General features: G+C 59.4%; 2 protein-coding genes across 2 annotated transcripts; both read left to right on the top strand.

Annotated features, from left to right (window-relative positions):
* Positions 1 to 889: 889 nt before the first annotated feature.
* Positions 890 to 8,750, top strand: FAM71E2 (family with sequence similarity 71 member E2). The gene is made up of 11 exons (XM_010379189.2): positions 890 to 1,230; positions 1,414 to 1,568; positions 1,642 to 1,900; positions 2,737 to 2,761; positions 2,938 to 3,008; positions 3,079 to 3,182; positions 3,282 to 3,334; positions 3,418 to 3,494; positions 3,661 to 5,411; positions 8,316 to 8,402; positions 8,558 to 8,750. Exons 1-10 carry the CDS (start codon positions 1,081 to 1,083, stop codon positions 8,341 to 8,343), a joined length of 2,673 nt encoding a protein of 890 aa, XP_010377491.1. The 5' UTR covers positions 890 to 1,080; the 3' UTR covers positions 8,344 to 8,402; positions 8,558 to 8,750.
* Positions 8,751 to 8,855: 105 nt separating this feature from the next.
* LOC104682113 (cytochrome c oxidase subunit 6B2) lies at positions 8,856 to 10,148 on the top strand. The gene is made up of 4 exons (XM_030913427.1): positions 8,856 to 8,993; positions 9,116 to 9,228; positions 9,780 to 9,880; positions 9,972 to 10,148. The coding sequence occupies exons 2-4, from the start codon at positions 9,117 to 9,119 to the stop codon at positions 10,023 to 10,025; spliced, it is 267 nt and encodes an 88-aa protein (XP_030769287.1). The 5' UTR covers positions 8,856 to 8,993; position 9,116; the 3' UTR covers positions 10,026 to 10,148.
* The last annotated feature ends 5,294 nt before the right edge of the window (positions 10,149 to 15,442 follow it).

The raw sequence follows: 15,442 nt of genomic DNA, 5'->3' as shown, positions 1-15,442 counted from the left end.
GGGGACAAAGTTGACCGCTGATTGGGCGTCTCAGGGCTGTGCACTAAGTGTGGGCTTTTTACTTACACAAATCTCCGGACCCTTGAATATGCCCTGTTTTACAGGCGAGGGAAACTGAGTCTCAGACAAGGAGTAGGGACTCTGTTGCACAGTCACACAGCTAGGGAGAGGTGGAAGTGGGATTCTGAGCCACGTCTGGCTGTTTCCCAAAGCTCTCTTTGCAACCTGGTGTTGAGGAACCCTTGCAACAGGCACACACACGAGATACGGAAAAACAGGTTCAGTAGGGATTTGGGTCTTACCCAGGGCCTAGAAAAGGGTCAATGGCAGAGTAGGGACGATAATTCAAACCCTTTAGTTAATTTTCCCTTTACAATAACCCAGACAGACTTCCAGGGGCCCCGTGTTGTCACTAGTTTGAGTCTGCGGTTGGGGGGGCCCATCCTGGGCCCGGAGTTTTGATTCACCCATCTCAGCCCTCAAGACTCCAGGCTGGCCAGGTGCGGTGGCTCACGCCTGTAATCCCAGCACTTTGGGAGGCTGAGGCGGGTGGATCACTTAAGGTCGGGAGTTCAAGGCCAGCCTGACCAACATGGAGAAACGCTGTCTCTACTAAAAATACAATCCAGCCACTGGGAAGGCTGAGGCAGGAGAATCGCTTGAACCCAGGAGGCAGGGGCTGCGGTGAGCCGAGATCGCGCCATTGCACTCCAGCCTGGGCAACAAGAGTGAAACTCCCTCTCAAAAAACAAAACAAACGAACAAAAAAAACTCCAGGCTGTATCCCTGGAGGAGAAGAGAGCCCACGGTCCCCGGAGAGTTCCTGGAAGAGGCCCCTGTGTGTCTGATGAGGTCACAAAGCCCCTCCACCAGAGGCTCCTCCCCCGGGCCCCTGCTGTCCACCCTGGCAGGGCCATGGCCGAGGCCCGAGTCTCCCAGCTTGGGGCATCTCCACGCTCTGTAACTCTGAGCTCCAGGCACCCGTGAAGCCCCAGGGGCCAAGGCTGGTGGGCCGGGGCTGGGAGGCCTGCACACCTGGGTTCTGGGTCCCTAAACCAGTACCCATCTACCACCGCCACCATGATCTGGCTTCGAAACAGGAGGCGCCTTGAGCCGCTCCAGGGCACCCCGAAGTGGGTCCCTGTTCAGGGGGAGCTGCAAAAGACCCTTCAGAAGGGCGAATACCTGCCCCTCTGTCCACTGCCCATGTTCGAGAGTAACTTTGTTCAGGTCTCCAGCTCCCAGGGCCCCGGGGCTGAGAGGGGCAGAGGGGAAGCGAGGCCACCTGGGCAGGGGGATTTTGAGAGGGAATGGGATTTAGCCGTCCCTGTGTAGGGGACAATCAGGAGGGAGGCTCAGGCCGCGGGTGCTGGAGGAAGGAGTGGTTCCAGCCCCTCTCCCTGACTGCCCCAGGTGACCCATCAAGGGGGCCCAGTGTTCGTGAATCACAGAACCAACCGGCTGGCCATGGGCGTGGCTGCCTCCCTGCCAGGCCTGGTGTTGCCCGACATCTTGCTGATCGGCCAGCCTGCCGAGGACAGGGACTGCTCAGGCCTCGTGCTGACCAGGTGCCGCATCCCCCAACCCCTTGGCCGCCCCCTCCGCCCCTCCTGCTCTAGACGCTCCCTTCCCCTCTCCCAGGATGATCCCCCTGGACCTCGTCCACCTCTGCGTCCATGACCTCTCTGCCTGGCGCCTGAAGCTGCGCCTGGTCTCGGGCCGCCAGTACTACCTGGCCCTGGACGCCCCCGACAACGAGGCGGGCTTCCTGTTCCACTGTTGGATCCGCCTCATCAACCTGCTTCAGGAGCCGCCTCCCACCTGGGCCCCCAGGACTATGCGCACGGCCTCCCTGGATGTGCCCCTGGCCAAAGCGCCTGCCTCCACCTGGCACCTGCAGGTGGGACCCCAGCTCCACAGACCAGGGCGTGGCAGGCCCTAGGAACTCCCCGGCCAGATCCAGAGGGGACTGGGACCAAGAGCCCAAAGTCTAGGTCGGGGGCCTGGACCCCTGAGTCAAGGGAGGAGGGACTGGGTCTGGACCCCTGAGTCGAGGGAGGAGGGCCTGGGGGTCTGGACTCCTGGGTCTGAGGGAGGAGGGCCTGGGGGTCTGGACTCCTGGGTCTGAGGGAGAAGGGGCTGGGGGACTCCTGGGTCTGAGGGAGGAGGGCCTGGGGGTCTGGACTCCTGGGTCTGAGGGAGGAGGGGCTGGGGGACTCCTGGGCCTGAGGGAGGAGGGGCTGGGGTCCTGGACCCCTGAGTCGAGGGAGGAGGGGCTGGGGGTCTGGACTCCTGGATCTGAGGGAAGAGGGGCTGGGGGACTCCTGGGTCTGAGGGAGGAGGGGTTGGGGGACTCCTGGGTCTGAGGGAGGAGTGGCTGGGGTCCTGGAATCCTGGATCTGAGGGAGGAGGGACTGGAGGCCTGGACCCCTGAGTCAAGGGAGGAGGGGCTGGAACCCTGGACCCCTGGGTCTGAGGGAGGAGGGGCTGGGGTCCTGGAATCCTGGATCTGAGGCAGGAGGGACTGGGGCCTGGACCCCTGAGTCGAGGGAGGAGGGGCTAGAGCCCTGGACTCCTGGGTCCGAGGGAGGAGGAGCTGGGCCTGGACTCCTGGGTCTAAGGGAGGAGGAGCTGGATCGCCAGGTCCTGGGAGCAGGAGGGTGCCTAGACCTCTGGCTGGGTATGTTATGGAGATGTGGAAGCCCAGGCCCCTCCTGCCTCCTTCTGTCTCCGCAGGACCAGCCCGTCAGCAGACATGCAGGTGAGCAGGCCCTGCTGTTCTTCAGGACCTCTGGGTGTCAGGTTCTCCCCCGGCAGGGACAAGCTGCACCCTTTGGCTCTTCCCCCTCCCTTGGTCGGGCCCTCCACAAGCTCCCAGGGTAGGTCCTGGTCCCCTCCCCTGGGGTCCCTGATCCAGGATGTTTCCTCTCTTCCCAGTCAGGGTTGCTGAGCACAACTCTCCTTATAAGAAGTCTCTGGTGGCCACTCGGAGACAGAGGAAGGCCAAGGTGAGCTGGCGGGGCGGTGCAGGCTCTAGGGGCTGCCCCTGTCTAACCGTCCCTTCCTCACCCATGCCAGGCACTCAAGCGCAGTTTCAAGTCTCAGGCCGTGGGCGACTCCGTGCCCCTCATCTGGTCGCAGCTGGAGCATGCCGACGTCAGGAAGAAACCTGCAGAAAAGAAGTGGGCATGGGGTCTTGTTGCCAGTGGGTGGAGGGGGTGGGAGAAGGTGGGAGACCCCAGCCCAGATGCCACCAAAGTCCCACGGTATTGCTCCTGCAGGTCCCACCCAGACTCCCGCCCCGACAGAACTCACACCCAAGTCCACTTTTCTGGTAAGATCAACCGACCCCACCCCCTGCCACACTGCGTGGCTCTGGTTCCCGCCCCAAAGGGCTCAGACTGCTCCCCCATCCAGAGAACACCAGCATCACCATCTGGACCATCTTCAGCATCATTTCCAGCACGACCAACCAGGCACAGTCGTCTCCAAAGGCCAGCCTTATACCCGGGGCGGGGCCCAGGCCCCAGAGCTGAGGGAGGAGGGGCTGGGGGCCTGGACTCCTGAGTCTGAGGGAGGAGGGAGCAGGGGTCTGCCCTCCCGGGTCTGGGGTCTCCATGCATCCGGACCATGCATCCTCTCCCCTCTGTCCATCTACAGGCCTGCACATCTGCAGCTGATGAGGCCACAGGCCAGGGACATGTGGTTGAGAGTCCTTCGTGCTGTGTCTCAGCTGACAGCCCTGATTGCTTCTTTCTGGGCTCCTGCAGCTCCCTGGACCCGTGCCTGTGGCATCAGGACATGGAAGACCTCATGGATTCTGAGAGCAGCACTTTGTCATCTGCTGCCTCTGGCCTGGCTCCCTATCCCCCGGCTGCCTGCCTCTCCACACCCTACTCTTCCATCCCCAGGGGCAGGGAAAAGGCCAGGCCTATGGGATCCCACGAGGGGCCGGGGCCACCACCCTGCCAGAAGGCCCCAGCTGCCCCTGTCACATCTTGCAAGGCACCATTCCTCGTTGACCAGTCCCAGAAGCTCCCAGCTGCACCTGCTTCATCGTGGAAGCCCCCACCTGGATTGGCTCCTCCCCAGAAGGTCCCAGCTGCATCAGCTCCTCCCTGGAAGGCCCCAGCCGTACCTGCTGCATCCCAGAAGGCCCCAGCTGCATCAGCTCCTCCCTGGAAGGCCTCAGCCGTACCTGCCCCACCCCAGAAGACCCCACCCCCATCTCAGAAGGCCCCATCTGTACCTACCATTCCCCAGAAGGCTGTGTCCCCCACTGCTCCAAAGAGGAAATCTCTGCTTCTCCCTGCCCCATCGCAAAAGGCTCTGCCGACCTCGCCTCCCCAATACCAGATGGCACTGGGCTCGCCTGCCTCATGGGGGAGGCTCCCTGGTGACTTTGGCGTATTGCCAACAGGAATTCCTGCAAGAGCTGTGCTGGAAAGAAGCCAGTCTGGAGGGAAACCGGAGCCAGTGGTGACGGCAGGCACCCAGGGGACAGACGTGGTGGAGATGACGACTCAGGTCAAGTCCCTGGAGTCGCCCTTCACCATGACCAAGAAGGAGTCCAAGGACATCCTGATTAGCAAAACCCAGGAGGTGACCCTGGAGGCCTTCAGGGGCCAGGGGAAGTTGGAGGACCCGGCCCACTTGGCGAAGCTTGAAGAAAGGTCCCTGGACCTGCCTGGCGTGAGATCCAAGGAGTTGGAGCAGCAGAAGAGATGGGTCAAGACAAAGGAGCTGGCCGTCGAGGGCCCCTCCCAGGAGCACAGCAGGCCCTTCTCCGTGGAAGCGCTCACCCCCGCCAAGCTCACGATCATGGCCAACTCCAAAGACCAGCGCGTGAAACCCGCTCTGGTCTCACTTCCCTCCTGGCTCTTGGTGACTTCGCAGGCATCTGCCACGTCAATGATGGCTTCCATGCCCTTCCACCCAGGCCAGCTGTCCTCACCGGAGGGGAAGCCAGTGGTGGTCAGAGAACAGCCAAAGTCGCACACTTGGGTGAAGGAGGGCAAGCGGCAATGGTGCGACAGTAAAGGGTCACCCTGGGACCCCGAGGGGCCGCCCAAGGTGCCCCTTCGCTCCAAGCCCACCTCTGCCAGTCCGAAGAGGGAAGGAATCTCCCAGCCGCCTATCCCCCTGCCCGCCTCACGGTGGGAGGGCTTACTGCCATCCCCCCTCTCGGAGACCCCCATCTCAAAAACGGAGGCCACAGCCAAGGCGTCCCAGCAGCCCAAGAGACTGTCGCAGGAGCCCGTAAAGATGCCAGCCCAGCACCCCCTGGCCACTGTGGGGTCGTCTTCAGAAATTCTTTTGCCCATGCTCTTAGAACTTGAAACTGTGAGGAACACGGCCACCAAGGCAGAGGAAATTCAGGAGGAATCGGGTGTCTTAAACCTTCCGCCCAGGTAGCGAGGGTTAGCAGCTAGCATTTACTGTGAGCTCTGCTATTTATGAGATAGAGACGATCACTCCCTCCTTTCACTTTTTTTTTTTTTTGACAGGGTCTCACTCTGTCACCCAGGCTGGAGTGCAGTGGTATGATCTTGGCTCACTGCAACCTCTGCCTCCTGGCATCCTGCGTAGCTGGGATTACAGGCGTGTGTCACCACGCTCGGCTAATTTTTGTATTTTTAGTAGAGACACGGGGTTTCACCATGTTGGCCAGGCTCGTCTTGAACTCCTGACCTCAAGTGATCCGCCCGCCTTGGCCTCCCAAAGTGCTGGGATTACAGGCATGAGCCACCACGCTCGGCCCCCTTTCACTCTGATACATAGTGAGTGCCGACTCGGTGCCAGGCATTGTTCTAGGCAGTGGGGATACAGCGTCCGACCATGGGGCTGGTGGTGGTGGGATGTGCTCCTGGCTTCTAGCAGGTAGAGACCAGGGATACCGCTCAGCATCCTGTAGTGCACAGGACAGCCCCCACCACAGCCCAGGTGGTCTAGGGAGGCCTCATTGAGCTGGAGTGGTTTGTGTGAAGACCTGGAGGAGAGGACGGAGGAAGCCAGGAGGCCATCTGCAGGGAAAGCATCCCAGCGGAGGGAACGGCCACTGCAAAGTCCCTGAGGCAGGAGTGTTTGTAATGTGTTGGACCACGGGGATCCCAGGGTGGGAAACTCAGTCAGAGGTGCGGCGGGGGGACGCCCCTCGTGGAGGACTTTGCAGACAATTTTAGGAACTTTGGCTTTGACTCTGAGCGAGCTGGAGGGTTTGGAGCAGAAGCATAATGGGGACTGATTTATGTGTGAAGAGGCTGCCTGTGGCTGGGGCGTGGAGGATGTAGAGGGGGCAAGAGTGGGCACCTGGAGGACAGGGTGGAGGCGGCTGCAGGAACCCAGGTAGGAGATGATGGTGGCTTGCATAAGAGGGGAGATGATGGGGGTGTGGAGAAGCGGGGGACTCTGGAGATGCTTTGAAGAGTGAGACAATAGATTGCTTCATGGATTGGGGTTAGTGATGTGAGAGAAAGGCTGACTTGAAGATGGCTGGGAGGATGTGGGTTCGAGATGCCCGGAGGAGGCGGCGGCAGTGCAGGGGAGCAGGTTCTGGAAGGCGCTCAGGAACACCTCTCTTTCAGACACCTTGATTCTGAGGTGTCAGGGAAGATGCAGGGTAAGCAGTTGGACACGAGTCTGGAGCTCAGGGGAAGCAATTTGGGGAGTCACTGGTGCACAGACAGGTTAGCTCAGGCTGTGAGATTGGAGCAATTCACCACCGAGTGAGTGGAGATGGAGAAAAGTCTGAGGTGTTTGGGCAAAGAGGAGCCAGAGTCAGGGAGAGCAGAGCAGCCAGAGATAGGGGCATCTCAGCACCGTGTGGAGACAGCGACAAGGTGGGGAGGGAACGTCGGTGTCAAACACTGTGGTGAGGTGAAGGAAGCGGGGCCTGGGGTCAGACCTCTGGATTTACCAGTGTGGAAGTGATGTGGGGGTTGGGGTTGAAGTCCTGATGGGAGCAGTCAGGAGAGTGTCGAGAGAGGGGCGTCTCTAGGCCGCAACACCTCAGAAACACCATGCCAAGTGAAAGGGGCCAGACACAAAAGGCCACAAAAGGCATTTCCATGAAATGCCCAGAACAGGCAAACCCGTAGAGACAGAAAGTGAAGGGTTGGAGGCCAGGGGCCTGGTGTGGAGGAAGGGGAGTGGCTACTCATGGGTTGGAGGCGAGCTCTACCGCCAGGCTAGAGTGCAGTCAGTCTCTCTAGAGACAGTCTCTTGCTCTCTCTCCCAGGCTAGAGTGCAGTGGTGTGATCATGGCTCATAGCAGCCTCAATCTTCCTGGGCTCAAGTGATCCTCCTGCCTCAGCCTCCAAAAGCCCAGCCGAGTTTTTGATTTTTTGTAGAAAGGAGGTCTCTGGGGCCAGGCACAGCGGCTCACGCCTGTAATCCCAGCACTTTAGGAGGCTGAGGCGGGCGGATCACAAGGTCAGGAGATTGAGAGCATCCTGGCTAACACGGTGAAACCCTGTCTCTACTAAAAATACAAAATATTAGCCGGGCATGGTGGCGGACGCCTGTAGTCCCAGCTATTCGGGAGGCTGAGGCAGGAGAATGGCGGGAACCCTGGAGGCGGAGCTTGCAGTGAGCGAAGATGGTGCCACTGCACTTCAGACTGGGAGAGAGAGTGAGACTGGGTCTCAAAAAAAAAAAAAAAAAAACAAAAAAACCCAAACCCGAGGTCTCACATGTTGCCCAGGCTGAAGTGCAGTGATGCCATCACAGCTCACTGCAGCCTCAACCTACCCAGGCTCAGGTGATTTTCCTGCCTCAGCCTCCTGAGTAGCTGGAACCACGGGCACGCGCCAACACGCCTGGCTAACTTTGGTATTTTTTGTAGAGATAGGGTTTCACCATGTTGTCCAGGCTAGTCTCAAACTCCTGGGCTCAAGCAATCCTCCCGCCTCCGCCCCACATACTGCTAGGATTACAGGGATGAGCCACCGCACCTGGCCGGGATTCTTAATTCGTACATTTGGCTGTCAGTGTGACCAATCCTGAGTCAGGCCTGATATTAACCAGGCAGGAGGGAGAGAAGCTTAGCAGGGTTCTAGAGGTGAAACCACCTGCCCAGATTCCAGTTACATGCCTGCCCCTAGAGCCAGGACTCACTGATTCCACCTCGGATTTATTGTGCATTTACTACTGCCAGGCTCTGCCCCAGGCAGATACAACAGTGAACCAAACACACAGCAAAACCCGCCCTGGGGGACGCTCTCCTAAGCCAGGCATCTGCAGCTCTTAAAGCCCTGGGTACCCCTCTCTCCCTACCCTGTCCCCCAAAGTTCTCTCTGGTTGCTTTCTCCCGGCAGCCTGCAGCACTCCCAGCACTTTGAGTAGCCGGATGCGGGGGGCTCAACCCCAGTCAGAAACTGTCCAGAGGAGCCCAGCGCTGCCAGGTACCCTTTAAGACCCTGGAGGTAGGGGGTAAGGGGGGACCCAGAGGAGGAGGAGGGGGAGGGCGGAGGGGAGGAACAGGGGGAGGACGAAGGGGGAGTGCGGGGGGTCTCAGGAGCCCTGACCCCACCGCCACTCTTTCCTCTTAACTTCACAGGCCCCCAGGGTTCTGTGCGCACCGACTGTAAGAAGCGGAATGTTGAAAGGCCGCTTGGGGGGATTCGCCCCGTCTGGTAGATACCAGAACTATCGATATGCCTTTATATATTGGGGGGCGGGGGCGGGGCGAGCCCATGGAGCCGCCCAACTTCGCAGAGATTAAAGCTTGAGTCTGAGACTCAGCAAGTCGCACCTCAGTGCCTGTGCGCGCGCGGGTCCCCGAGGGGGCGTCAGGGAGCGAGGGGTGGGTGGGGGCGCCACTACCAGCCCCGCGGCGCACGACTGCTCCCATTGGCTGGGGCTCGGGCGTCCAAGCCGATCTGGCCGCGGGTGCGTTACTCCTGAGCCGGGTGGGACCGCACCCCGCGGACTCAGAAGCCAGCAGCACCCGGGACCGTCGTACAGAAGATCCAGTGGTCGCCGACATCAGGCAGGTGAGGGCACGACGGGTGGGGTTGAGGGGCGGGGGTCAGGATGGCAGGACGGGTCAGAGCGAGGGCGCCCCCTCGGCCCCACGGAGTCCCCGTCCCGTCCCGCAGAAGTTGCCTCCTCCTAGGATGTTGGATGTGGAAGCCCAGGAGCCCCACAAGGGGAAATGGTCGACGCCGCCCTTCGACCCGCGCTTCCCCAACCAGAACCAGACCCGTAACTGCTACCAGAACTTCCTGGGTGAGACCTGCTCAGCCAGGTTATGGGGGGTGCAGGGTGTGAGGAGGGAAGGCGGGGAGGGGCACTCCCACCCGAAGTCCCGTGGAGACCGTTAGGGTGGGAGGCAGGGCGGGCCTGGGTTGGTGGAGGCGGGGCCTGGCCGAGAAACGGCGGGGCTGAGCTGGGAGGGGCGGGGAGAGGTTGGTAGGGGCGGGGCCGGGCCGAAAACAGGCGAAGCTGAGCCGGGAGGGGCGGGGAGGTTGATAGGGGCGGGGCCGGGCCGAGAAAAGGCGGGGCTGAGCAGGGAGGGGCGGGGCGGGGCGGGGCGAGGTTGGTAGGCGCAAGGCCTGATTTGGAAGGTGTGGGGCGAGGTAGGTAGGGGCAGGATCTGGCTAGGAGGAGCAGTGTGAGGGAGGTAGGGGTTGGGGCCTGGCTGGGAGGGGCGGGACGGAGGCCTCGGGGGTAGAGGGAGGCGGGGCGAAGCAGGGAAGAACTGGGAGGAACCGAGTAGTGGAAGGGCGGGACCTGTCCTGGAATGGGCGTGGCTTGCCGTGTGACCCCGCCCCCCACAGACTACCACCGCTGCCTCAAGACCAGGACCCGCCGTGGGAAGAGCACGCAGCCCTGCGAGTACTATTACCGCGTGTACCACTCGCTGTGCCCCACCAGCTGGGTGAGTCGGCAGAGGGGGCGCCGGGCCAGGCGTGGGGAGGGCTCGGCTGAGGCTGAGCCGGCGTCCCGCTCCCTGCCTTTCTGCTACCCAGGTGGAGAGCTGGAATGAGCAGATCAAGAACGGGACTTTCGCGGGCAAAATCTGACTGCCCCAGCGCGGCTTCCTCTGAAGATGCAGTGACCCTGCATCTTTTTGTCTCGTGGAGGGCTGGCCTCGGTTATCCACCCCTACCTCCCAGTGTTTAAGCCACGAATAATGTTATGCTGTTGCTGATGTTTCTTCTTCATGCCCAGCCAGCGGTGCGTCGTGGTGGTGGTGGGGATCCTCCCTATGCCTGTGTCTGGGCTAACACTGCTTTTTCTAATAAGGGGCAGGTGAAGGACTGCTGCTCTATCAGGCAGAGATGGCAGTCAGGGCCCTAAGATAGGAAGCCGAGTGCCTCCTGTCCTTCTCCCTCTCCATTCCAGCAGGTAGATGCCTCATGTTGACAGCTATGAGCCAACTCAGGGTCCCCAATTCTCAACACTGTCCCACCTAGATGGCTCCAAGGTGTTCCTGCCTCTCAATCACCACACCTACCTCTCATCTCAGTCTTTTCCCCCACTCCCTTCCTGCCTGCACCATCTCCCCAGGCTCCTTCCCCATCCCACCCCCACCCATCCCATCTGGGGTCCTGAGGGGTCTTCTTTGTATCACCCAAAGCTGACTCCATCCCTCCCTCCCCCACTCTCTGGACTCTCCACCACTCTCCATCACGACTCCCTTCCCACCTGGCTCATTTCCCTCCCAGAACATCGAGATCCCCGTCATGTGAGCCAGCTTATTCCCAACAGAGTCCCCTGGTGTCCATCCTTTTGCCACCCACCCCCACAGCCAGGAGTAGCAGCCTGCTCAGTTCTCCAGTGCATTAGGCTCACCCCGCACCCCCACCCCACAGAGGCCGCTGTCAGTCTCTCCTACGACACATATCGCCGCAATTTCTCCCGTGACCCCCGCCAGACTGCCAGCACCCAGAGGACGCTCAGAGCTCCCTCGGAAACATTATTTACTCCTTCCCCATCCTGGCACAGAGCCCTAGGGTTCTAGCCTGGTCCTGCTGAGGGAGCTGTGAGAGCAGTCAGCCTGGGGTGCTGGTTTTCCCAACTGGCGCTCCCTGAACTATCAGCCTCCCAAAGGGGCTCTTAGGAGGGGGAAGTCCCAACCTCTGACTGAAGCAGTCCTCTGAGGCCCCTGTTCAACCCCAGGGTTCAAAGGTGACTACAACTAATCATGACAACTTGCAGGGTGACCCTAGACAAGCTTCTTGACCTGTGTGAACCCAAGGTTCCCCAAGGCAAACTAAGATGGCTCAGGACCCCATTATCAGACGAGGTGGAGCTGGGTGAGCTCAGAGGACTGACTCCATCCTGCTCCCTGCTCCATGATGACCTGTCCATCACCTGCCCTCCACACTGCCCAGGACACACCCTAGGCGGGCCATCCCCCAGGATGATGCCACCTCTGAGATCTTGGCCTCCTGACTTCGTCTCTGACCACAACCCGAGAATGGGGTGAGGGTACAGGGTGTGGACTCAGCTACAGGAGGGCTTCCTGTTCATGCAATGTGCCCAGAGCCTTGCCGCAGGCACAGAGGCGCTGGTAGAACCACAGGGGTAGGACCCCTCTCTGAGTCACAGAATGGAACTAAGTTTGTGAGGTCACCCAGGTAACATCCTAAGCACAGGGCACCACACCTGTGCAGCCCCAACAGCCTCGTGACCTCCCCAGAGCCGTGTCTAGAACCCATTTTTGCGCTGTTGACCAGCCTTCCTCCTTCCTCCTCCTCCCATCTTCTCTTCACTGCTTCCAGACCTCATCTCAGCACATTCTCACACTCCCGACCCCTTCTGCGGCTGCCACTGCCCCACTGATGCCTGAGCCAGGGGCAGGGGCAGACCTGCCCAGCCTGGCCTACAGCCTGGTGGACCATCACATGTGCAAACTCTGAACACCTCCAACATGCGCTCCGGCTGGCTTTCCCTGGTGTCTAGTAGCTGCGTCCTGAGACCCCCAGTGCCAGCCTCACAGTCTCAGCAACCTCCCAGGTCAGAGAAAACTGAGGCCATTCCACTTATTCCTACCCCCACCCAGAACACCTGCATCGTTGTTCGCTCAACCTCCTCCTCCCCACTTCTTTCTCCTCCTCCAGCCCCATCTCTTCGATCCTTCCATCATCCACTTTCCCCTTCCTCTGCAGTTCTTCCCTCAGAACCTGCTCTATCCTCCCAGCCTCCAGATCATGGATCCTGAAGGCCACCTGCTCTGCCTCTCCTACTCACTGTCCCTTGGCTCCTAGGGGCACAGCTTCACCTCCTCTCTCTGGGTTTCCCTCTTCCCCATCCTGAAGGTGGCAGAGCCCGAACGGCTCTGAAAATGAGTTCAGTCTAGGCCCTGAAGCTTACTAACCATGTGGCCTGGGACAAGTTCACTAGCCCCTCCGCACTGCTGTCTTTTCATCTGAAATATGGTAACAATGACATAATAATGACACCTCCACTTCCTAGGGTTGTGGGGAGGACGGCGATGTGAAAACATACAAAGCAGAAGAGTGTCTGGCCCTGCTCTTCTCAGTGTGTGGGGTCTCTAGCCAGAGAGACGATTTGAGTCACTCAAATGAGCATGTCGGCTCAATTCTGGTGCCCCATCTTGTACTGGACAGAGGGACTGATCGACTGGACAGACAGCCCAGGGATGACCCCAGAAACCGGTGCTGGAGCTCTTGGAGGCATCTGGTTGACTAGCTTGCAGTTAGAGAGCGCCCGCCCGCACAGGGAGACACGGGGTCAGGGTGGGGAGTCCTTGGCTAGGGCCCTGCCTGCCTGCCAGCCAAATGCTGAGAGCAGTTCTAGTGCCACACACCCAGGTCAGCCCTGGTTGTCAGTGTTCCCTGTTTCATTAAACTTCCTTCCACCTTCACCTACAGCCACCAGCCTCCGAGTTCCTTGTTTCCCTTGCTCTGGCCTCCAAGTGTATGATGGGGTTCTCAGGCCCAGGCTTCGACCAGGGGACCCTCTGCCACCACCGTTTCTTCCCGTCCTTGAGCTACCTTGGTGAACTCATGACCCCTGGCCCCGGCTCCACCAGGATGCCCCCAGGTCCTGCCAGCTGGGAAGTGCCAGCATGAATTCCTCAAACTTCGTGGAAGCCAGGGTCCCCTGCAGCTGAGGGACCCCAAGCAGAACACCTACCCTCCCCAGGCCAGCTCCTGTCTGTATGGGCGACATGACTCAGAGCACCCAACCCCCTAAGGCTGTCCTGACCATCCACGCTGCAACAAGGATAGGCAATGATCACGGTGGCCCTGGCGTCTCCCCTCCCCCACCACTCCCCAAGCACCACTTGAGCTGCTGCCCAGCTCATGCCAGAAGCTGACTTTGGCCCCCATGGGGACATCAGGCAAAGTCCGGAGACATTTTTGGTTGGGACGGAGGGATGTTCCTGGCATCTAGTGGGTGAAGACTAGGGAAGCTGCCCAACATCCTGCAATGCAGAGGACACGCCCTGCCCAGAAACACCAGCTCAGCACGGCAGCAGCGTGGAGGCCGGGAAACCCTGATCGCCAGTTTCTCAAAGCCCTCCGCCTGCTGAGTTCAAATGATTCTCCTGCCTCAGCCTCCCGAGTAGCTGGGATGACAGGCATCTGCAACCACGCCCACCTCAGCTTGTATTTTTAGTAGAGATGAGGTTTCTCCGTGTTGGTCAGGCTGGTCTCCAACTCCCAATCTCAGCCAATCCGCCCGCCTTGGCTTCCCAAAGTGCTGGGATTACAGGTGTGAGCCACTGCACCCGGCTTGCCCCTGGGTTTTAACCCTTTTTGTTGGGGGTGGGGTGGGGTGGGGCGGATATAGAAACTTGTGAGAATGTGATGAACACTCTGAACCCCCTGTAAAAAACGTGCATATGAGTATGTACTCTCAACACTGAAGATTTCTGAAAGTTCCTGGAAGTTCCAATGTCCACCCATGAGTCCTCAGCTAAGACCCCCTGCTCTGCTGTCCTCTTTTTCTTTTTTTTTTTTTTTTGAGACGGAGTCTCGCTCTGTGGCCTAGGCTGGAGTGCAGTGGCCGGATCTCAGCTCACTGCAAGCTCCGCCTCCCGGGTTCACGGCATTCTCCTGCCTCAGCCTCCCGAGTAGCTGGGACTACAGGCACCCGCCACCTCGCCCGGCTAGTTTTTTTTTTGTATTTTTTAGTAGAGACGGGGTTTCACCATGTTAGCCAGGATGGTCTCGATCTCCTTGACCTCGTGATCTGCCCGTCTCGGCCTCCCAAAGTGCTGGGATTACAGGCTTGAGCCACTGCGACCGGCCCTGTCCTCTTTTTCTTCTTCTTTTTTTTTTTTTTGAGACAGAGTCTCGCTCTGTCGCCCAGGCTGGAGTGCAGTGGCCGGATCTCAGCTCACTGCAAGCTCCGCCTCCCAGGTTTACGCCATTCTCCTGCCTCAGCCTCCCGAGTAGCTGGGACTACAGGCGCCCGCCACCTCGCCCGGCTAGTTTTTTTTTTGTATTTTTTAGTAGAGACGGGGTTTCACCGTGTTAGCCAGGATGGTCTCGATCTCCTGACCTCGTGATCCGCCCGTCTCGGCCTCCCAAAGTGCTGGGATTACAGGCTTGAGCCACTGCGACCGGCCAATAGTTGCAACAGCACCTGAATTTCAGAAACAAAAGGCCGGGCGCAGTGGCTCACACCTGTAATCCTAGCACTTAGGGAGGCGGAGGCAGGAGGATTGCTTGAGCTCAGGAGTTTGAGACCAGCCTGAGCAACACAGTGAGACACAATCGCTACAAAAAATTTTAAAAATCAGCTTGATGGGGTGGCGTGCGCCTATGGTTCCAGCCACTCGGGAGGCTGAGGCCGGAGAATTGCTTGAATCCAGGAGACGAAGGTTGCAGTGAGCCGAGACGGCGCCACTGCATTCCAGCCTGGGCCACAGAGCGAGACCCTGTCTCAAAGAAAAAAAGGAAAGAAACGGACGGCATGGCTTCAGTTCATTATTCAGAGACAAATCCTTGGGGACTGCCACTGGAGCCATCTCTCTGCCGTTTGATGACCTGGAGCTCTCTCCATCCTTATTTTTAACATAAGAAAGGAAACAAACAGGGTTTAGCAGGATTTGCACTATAAGAAAGAGGAATTTTCTCCCTGCAAAAAAAATAGAACAGGCCATATTACCAAATGTATCTAACCGAGTTTTAAAGTAAACAAGGTTTGACCCGTTCTCAACTGCCCCCTTGTCCCCACCTCCCAGGGCCACTGCTGAGGTGCTCATATGGGTCTCGCTGTGGCCTCTCCTCCCCCGTTGCTCCCTCTCCACCAGGGCCAAGGAGAGTTTCCTGATACCTGCATCCTGGCCTCGTCCACCTCCACAGTAAGCTTGTTCAAGGCTGGCAGATGTGGAGGTGCACAGGGGGGTCCTGGAGCCAGCAGGTGACCTGTAGCTGCCCAAGTAAGACGGGCTCGGTGGCCCCAATGAGAAAAGCGTCTGTGAGAAGCTGGAGGTACCTGGGATCAGGGAGTGCTCACG

The sequence above is a fragment of the Rhinopithecus roxellana genome, chromosome 12 (genome assembly GCF_007565055.1).
Source record: "Rhinopithecus roxellana isolate Shanxi Qingling chromosome 12, ASM756505v1, whole genome shotgun sequence".
Lineage (NCBI taxonomy): Eukaryota > Metazoa > Chordata > Mammalia > Primates > Cercopithecidae > Rhinopithecus > Rhinopithecus roxellana.
Note: the sequence above shows the minus strand (reverse complement) of the source record. Positions and strands in the feature narration are given on the sequence as shown.

Bases quoted from the DNA above. Each gene is read 5' to 3' on its own strand.
- FAM71E2 (XM_010379189.2), top strand. From the start codon at position 1,081: ATGATCTGGCTTCGAAACAGGAGGCGCCTTGAGCCGCTCCAGGGCACC. The intron at 1,569-1,641 runs GTGCCGCATCCC...CCCCTCTCCCAG, and splicing joins TCAGGCCTCGTGCTGACCAG to GATGATCCCCCTGGACCTCG. The intron at 3,335-3,417 runs GTAAGATCAACC...TCCCCCATCCAG, and splicing joins CACCCAAGTCCACTTTTCTG to AGAACACCAGCATCACCATC.
- LOC104682113 (XM_030913427.1), top strand. From the start codon at position 9,117: ATGTTGGATGTGGAAGCCCAGGAGCCCCACAAGGGGAAATGGTCGACG. The intron at 9,229-9,779 runs GTGAGACCTGCT...CGCCCCCCACAG, and splicing joins CTGCTACCAGAACTTCCTGG to ACTACCACCGCTGCCTCAAG. The intron at 9,881-9,971 runs GTGAGTCGGCAG...TCTGCTACCCAG, and splicing joins CGCTGTGCCCCACCAGCTGG to GTGGAGAGCTGGAATGAGCA.